The 7,131-nt window shown below is 42.0% G+C and overlaps 1 protein-coding gene across 1 annotated transcript in view; it reads left to right on the forward strand.

Moving 5' to 3' along the window:
- Positions 1-641: 641 nt before the first annotated feature.
- WHAMM (WAS protein homolog associated with actin, golgi membranes and microtubules) overlaps positions 642-7,131 on the forward strand; it is a 10,083-nt gene continuing 3,593 nt past the window's right edge. Inside the window, exons 1-8 of the mRNA XM_009084840.1 lie at positions 642-809; positions 2,126-2,276; positions 2,782-2,951; positions 3,583-3,748; positions 4,694-4,881; positions 6,328-6,414; positions 6,495-6,590; positions 6,966-7,097. Of these exons, the coding sequence (XP_009083088.1) occupies positions 666-809; positions 2,126-2,276; positions 2,782-2,951; positions 3,583-3,748; positions 4,694-4,881; positions 6,328-6,414; positions 6,495-6,590; positions 6,966-7,097 (1,134 nt within the window). The 5' untranslated portion in view covers positions 642-665. The remainder of the gene's footprint in view (positions 810-2,125; positions 2,277-2,781; positions 2,952-3,582; positions 3,749-4,693; positions 4,882-6,327; positions 6,415-6,494; positions 6,591-6,965; positions 7,098-7,131) is intronic.

Consider the following 7,131-nt stretch of genomic DNA (forward strand, 5'->3'; position numbering starts at 1 on the left):
TCCCCAAGTTTGTATTCTGTCATAGAAGCAAATAAGGACAATAAATAGGGCCCAGTGTATCAGAAAGGCAGCAGTTCTGTGGAAAAATCTGAAGTTACAGTGTAATGTCACTAGAACTGAGGTTAGAACAGGCTATTACAAATTATACAAATGTCAAAGGAACTTAACTGCAGGGTGTGTCAGGAGTCGAAACATGTTCCTGAATTCTGATTTTTCTGTGCCTTAAGTCAGAAATTCTGGATCTAGGAACTCATTTCTTGTTGGCAGGCATTTAGTAATTGTGGGAGCAATGCAAGAGCTAGTTCAGGAATACCTTACTTGTCTTTCTGGTATGCAGACTTCCCAAGTTTCCCGTTTATGTTCATAAAAAGCAGCAACCAAATCATCTGCATGCAGCTATGAGAATTTCTGTGGTGGAAGCCCTAGGCTTGATGTTCCTTGTGGTCTCTTAATACAATTAGTGCCTTTAGCAGTGTGGTGGTAAGGATATTTTCAGCTGGGATGGCTGTAGAATGTCTCCTGTGCGATGGGCAGTCTTGGCTGTTGAATGCCAGGCCCTTCCCACCAGAGCCCATGAGCAGCCAGCACACACGGATGCAAAGCAGCAGAATCTGATTTACCTTTTATCCCACTAGGTTCTGCAGCAGCATAAAAGTGCTGACACAATGGTGGCTTTGATGAAGGTTTATGAAGAAGAAGATGAAGCTTATCAGGATTTGGTCACCATGGCAACACAATTCTACCAGTACTTACTGCAGCCCTTCAGAGATATGCGAGAGCTGGCGACGCTGTACAAACTGGAAATCCTGGTAAGTCTGCCTGTACAAAGTGTAAGGCCAAGCTGTGTACTAGGGCACCAGCTGCTCTTGGAGCATTGAGACTCAAATCATGTAACATTCCCTACTTTTGTCTGTACCTACCTTTTTTTTTCCCCTGCCAAGACACCAGGCATGACTGAGAAATTCAGAGTTGGGGCAGAATCAGTCTCAGGATCTCCAGCGTCCACGTTAATGACTTGACTAGAACTGCAGTTGTCTTCCCTCAAGTGTCCATCTTAAAAGGAAAATATCCCTAGGCCCCACCTCTCTGGGGTTTACTCTCTGGGAGGCTGAATTTACAGAGAGTCTTTGTTGTGCCACCTTCAGTGGGATTAGCTTGTGACATTGAGGGTGTCATCCCCCAGTGGTGGTGACAAAACAGAAGGCAGAGGAGACCTTCCCACTCAAAGCAGTTTTCTATTGCAGTTGCAACCTGCTAGAAGTGTAGATTAAAACATGTCAGTTGTCACTGCATTAATTTAGCTTGACGTGCATCTTAAACTGGAAGCACGTGCTGAAAGTTATGATGCCCCTGGAATTGACAACCACTTCCTATTTTTAATTTTCCTTAAACAGTGTATTAAAATAAAAGCGAGCTGTTAATGTTCTCAAAAAGAGCAGAGGAGTTTTAAGTTTACACTATGTTGCTTGGATAGCAAAAATCTAACTCTGTGGCAATAAAATATCCAGTGTGCAGTTCTGAAAATTAAAGTGAAAATTGGAATGCATGAAACAAAGTTTGTTTCTGTATTTAAAAAAAACCACCAAAACCCTCTAAGGGATATTTAGGCTCATTTGAAGTATAATTCTCTTTTAAAAATATTTGGATACTAATGTTGTACCCATGTACACTTTGGGGATTTGAAAATACTCTTAGGTTTCTTCTCTGTATTCCTATTCCTGTGTGAAAGAAGTGCCAAATGGGAGAACCTGATGGTGCAATGTGCTGTCAACACATGGGGAAAAATAGAAAGGAACATTGCACATAGAAGAGTGGGTTTGAGTTATTTTAGTAACAGCTACAAACACTTGTGTTGGGCATGATTTTTAAAATGATAGTTTAAAAATACTTTAATATATTAATCCAAAATTAAATGTGAGGTCAGGATTGGGGAACAAAGGTTGGGAGCTAACCTGGAGAATGAGAAGCAAGGCAATGCATAGGCATGAGGAGTCTCACTTTGTGACAGGTGAGGAGTAGGTCATGTTTGCCACCATGCTCTGCCTTGCCTGAAATGCCTCCAAGTGCACAGTGCAGCTGCAACTCCGTGGAAACCAGGTGGTAACTGAGAATTGTGTCCTTGCAGAAATCTTTGCAGTATGATAATTTGGGCCCTAGAAGAGTTGCAGCTTTGCAGAAAGATGCTGAAGAATGGACTAAGCGAGCTGAGAGTGCTGTGTGCTCCATTCAGGATATCACTGTGAACTACTTCAAGGAAACTGTAAAGGCTTTGGCAGGTAATCGGAACGATGTACACAAAAGGTTATGTAAATACTTGACTTAGGGGACTGAAAGCTCATCTTACCTCTCTGCAGAACCTGAGATTGGGATGAGTGTCTAGAGAAAGAAGCGTTTTATTCACTGAAGATAAATACCTTTTAATCAATTTGATTTACAGCTTGCATTTAGCTTGCACGTAAATGTTATCAAGACCTGAGACTTATGGCTTGAAACCTCTGCATAAAAACCATGGCTGCTTTTAATGCTTGATATGTAAGCCTCAAGGATTCCAGCATGTGAACTGAGTATGTTGCTGTGTAACTGTTAAGGCATGTTTCCATGGTACAATGAAGGATTTAACTTACATATATAAGATCACAAAGTCAGCCTTTTGATCTTGTAATTTCTAAAGAAGCTTCAGAAATTGTTTAATAGGATCAGCGTTTTTAATGCTGCAGAAACACACAAAGGCTATTAGTACACTGCATTTCTCATGTCTTACTGCAATGTTTTCATCTGCAGCGATGCACAAACAGATGGAGCAAGATCAGGAAAGATTTGGTAAAGCCACCTGGGCATCAGCTTTGCCACGACTAGAAAGCCTGAAGTGTATGTTAGCTAAAGAAACCCTCCAGCATCTGAGGGCAAGAGAGTTGTGCCTGAAACAGAAGAGAGCTGGTATTCAGAAACATGTAAGACCTTGTAAAGTCTCTTTTTCTTTCACTGTTTTCTGAAGGGCTGATCAGAACCTATTGAAGTGGTCATGGGAGTAACTTCTGAAGTGTTTTGTCTATGAAACAGTTTAGGTTTTCAACGTGGTTTTAAGTTGTGGAAAAATGCATATCTGCAGATTCTTACAGTTCAAGTGTCATGTTAACATTTGTGATATTAACCTTTGAAGTGTTAGTTTTAGGGAGATAAAGACCAGATATTATTTTCAGAGGACACTGCAAAATAAAGATGCTTATTTAATATATTAATCTTCTGATCTTCTTGACTGGATGCTGTCTAACTGCTGCTAGGAGTTACCTGAGGTTTATTTTCCAGGCATAGTGTACTGCACCATATATAATTGTTTCCAGGAGCAGTGTCATTAGTGCAGATTGTAATGAAGTCTTTCCTGGTAGGCCTAAGGTAAAATTACTTTAGGTTAATAAGGCTCTCTGCTCCTCTGAGTTTCAGTCCAAGCCATTTCTAATGGCAGAGCATCTAAGCAGCTGCCAGTTAGGCCAGGCTCTTTACAGGTATTTGTGCATCCAGGCATGTTTCATGTGTGCATATTTTGTTATTAATGCTTTTTATTTTCTCTTTGGGGCTATACAGATGGAGAGTCTTGGCGAACAAGAAGAGAACTTAAGTGTAGTGGAGGAGCTGGAAATACAGTATTATGAAACACAGCTGGAATTGTACAACGTACAGCTTGAAGTATTGAAACATGAAGAGATGCTGCTTATCGTACAGTTGGACACTATAAAGAGACAGATTAAAGGTGAGAACAATTATTTAAGCACAGGACGCAGGACTGATATAGCCTGCTCTGTTTTCACTTAAAAAAAACCCCAAACAGTATCACTGCTTGGGTCTTGATAGTAGAAAGCATCATTGGAAAACATTAGTGCCATGGCACCATCTGATATTTTGTCTTCTGACTGATTAGATGCTAATTTGATAACACAAGTTTGAAAAGAAGCCACAGTGGTTGCTCATCTTGCCAGCACCTGTGATATGTGCATGCACTGATTTAGCATGTGGCATAACTTACAGTGACAGTGCTTAACTGCTCTCATAGGTACAAGATCTATGCATAGAAACTGTGGATATCATGAACCTGCTGAAATAGGTCCTGTAATTCATCATAATATATTGTAATCTAACGTGTAGCAAGTACAAAATGCATCCTATAATGATAAAAAAGTGATTATAGCCAGAATGGTACCTAAATCCTGCTGTGTTCCAGCTTAAGTGTCTCTTCGTGACATATTTATCACCAAATTAGGCACCAGTTTTATTCTTATTTGTCCTTATGAATTATCTGTTACTGTGTACACTGTGAAGTAAACATTGCTTCTGCTTGTTGCATAATTAAAATGTGGTAGGTAGTAAAATAAATCACCCAGTGTTGATCAGAACAGCCTTTGGTTTTCCAGGGAAACTCCAGTTGGTGAAGGTAGGAGTTAAAACACAGAGAGACATTGAAAGAGGAAGCTAAATAACAAATGCTAACAGCATAAATTTGATCCTGCACAGCCCCCCTGTGAGTAACATGACATGTTTGCATAAGACTGTGAAGGACCAAGCTCGGCTCTGGAGCATTACACTTTCTCGTGACTAACTCACTGCCTCCAATGGCTTTTGAAATGTCATTAGTTCTTTAAATGTTTAAATAACTGTGGCAATTTTTGGTTTTTTAAAAAAATGCCAAATGCCTTTTTAGAGAAACAGGATGAAGTTGTTTACTATGATACATGTGAAAATCCTGAGGAGCTCAAGGTCATTGAACAGACAATGGGACAACATTACGCTAACTTGTCAGAAATGACGATGCTGAGGCAGAAGACTAAGCAGTTGGAGACAAAGCGTGGGACTGTCTGTGCGAGGAGAGCCTACCTCAGGAACAAAAAAGTAAATGCAGTCCTGGAGATGTGCATTTTCTTTAGCTGGTGTCTTGACTCACGAGGGATGGACAGGAAGCAATTAGGGAAGCTTTGGGTAGAGCGTACAAGATGATTCACCACTCAGTGCCAAGGCCTGCAAACAGAAAGGGGCAATGTGATTCTAAGCCAGCTCTTTACTCTGCTGTGTGGAGCAAGTGCCTCTCTAGATTAGTAAGAGAGCACAAACTTACCTGGGTGGCCCAGGTGTTCCCCCATCAGCTAAACCTTACCAGAGCCTGGTTGAGGCCAGCTGGAGCTTTGCCCTAGCAGCCTTTTCCAAAGCAGCTGCAGTACAGGAGGAATCCTGGCCTGCCATGAAGGAAGCTGCAGTGACAGAACAACCAACACAGTCATGCTTTACCTTTGAACAGGAGGAAGGGCAAAATTTAACTTCTGCAATTCTCTCTCCAGCCTCTCCGTTCTGTGCAAAGGGGCAGTTTTCCCTTTATTTCCCATTCAGAGCAAAATACTAGGAAGACACAAGTGTTCTTATGAACCTTCTCAGTGAGCTGAGCTTACCTTACACCTGCAGTCCTGCTGGTGCAGGGAGCAGAGTTTAGGCTCCAGTCTACCTGACCTTTTACCCCTCACTAGGCTGGACAAAATGGGAATGACATTGGAAATGTTTTTGTGAGCCATCATTGTCTTTTGCTTGCAACTGCTTTCTTGGCAGACACTTCTTTTGCTTCTGTTTTCATTTACTTAATTGCTGTCTATTGGTTATGTAACACTAAAGCCAAATGCCAGATGATTTGCAAATGCTTGCCCAGCCGTGTGGATAATCTCCCTCAGTACAGAGACAAATAGCGACTCCCAGAGAAAATATTGAAGCCTGCAGCTTCTCTGTGGCACTTGTTATTAACCAAAGGTAGCTCTTCTAGGCAGTCGTTCTGCTTCCCATACCTTTGCTTCCCTGGGTTTTGTACTTGGGAGTTATGGTAAATAAGGGATGGGGGAAAGTAGCCCTGTATTTTTGTCATGCTCTGCTAGCTTCCTTCTTGCCTTCTTCCTCATGTCTTTGCATCCCTTCCCTCCAGCTGGTACTTGAGTGACATTTCTTCAGACCTTGTTTCTTCTTTTTTTTCCCCCCTTTCTTCTCTTTTTTTTTTTTCTAACCAAGGCTGAGACAGAGGGATTGGTTCAGATCTGGGTATGTTTTCTCTGAGGCATGGATAACTCTATTACTGTTTAGGAGAACAAAAGGTTCCATTGGCTTTAGCCATGAAGGAGTCCCACAGACTTCACCTTCAGGCTCTCACATCTGACACTAGTTGAGCTTAGCCATTTTCCTTGGCACTGCCAAGGACTCAACCATGGTTGCTATTTAGTGGCCTGTGCACAGGAGTTAATGGCACAGATGGGGCACAGGAACTGTGAACTGACTGAGGGTGCATGAATTTTTCTCCTCTCCCAGGATCAGTGTGAAACAAGCCATCGGCAGCGACTGCAACAGGCAGAGGAGAGCAAAAAACGCTTCCAGCAGCATCACAGCATACAGATAGTGAGTACCGAATAGCAGCCCTGAAGAATCTGGCAGCTGCTTGTTTTCACACACTAAGGCTCACTTGTGTTTTAATGCAGAAGAGAGACAAGCAAAAAGAGGAGGAGAAAAAGAAAAAAGCTTGGATAAGCCAGGAACGTCAGAAAACACTGGAGAGGCTGAAGACATTCAGGGAGGCAAGTACTGTGAGCTACAGTAGTCCAACATAGTGTCAAAACATGTCAAAGTAGTCATAGTTCATGTGTGAGCATGGTCCAAATCAGAGACAACCATTTGGATAGCTTCAAATAGGATTATGTGTAATGAGTCAAGAGGATTAAATCCACTAAGGATATAGTTTCCAGGTGTGGAACCTGTTGAAAAGAATGCAAGTGAGGAAATAGCTTTGAAAGACATACTTTGTTGTTCATTTAAATATGTTCAGGGTTGAATTTTCTGCTTGAATGTGTGGGTGGGACAGGTCTGTACTCTGTGGCTTCTTATCTCTTTGGGGTTGGTGTTTTGGCCAGTCCAATGGAGATGTGACTCCTGCCTTTTGATTTGTTTTTCAGAAGTGTCCAGCTCATGTTGTTCTGAAAACATCTCATCCCCAGACTTTCAGTCCCAAGTTGCCACGAAGTATCACTCAGCAGCCTGTGGTGCTGTCTCCTTCACCTTCATCAAGAGCAAGGGCAGCCCCAGCAGTACTGTCCCCTGCAGCCTCACCAAGAGCAAGGG

The sequence above is a fragment of the Acanthisitta chloris genome, unplaced genomic scaffold (genome assembly GCF_000695815.1).
Source record: "Acanthisitta chloris isolate BGI_N310 unplaced genomic scaffold, ASM69581v1 scaffold14881, whole genome shotgun sequence".
Classification (NCBI taxonomy): domain Eukaryota; kingdom Metazoa; phylum Chordata; class Aves; order Passeriformes; family Acanthisittidae; genus Acanthisitta; species Acanthisitta chloris.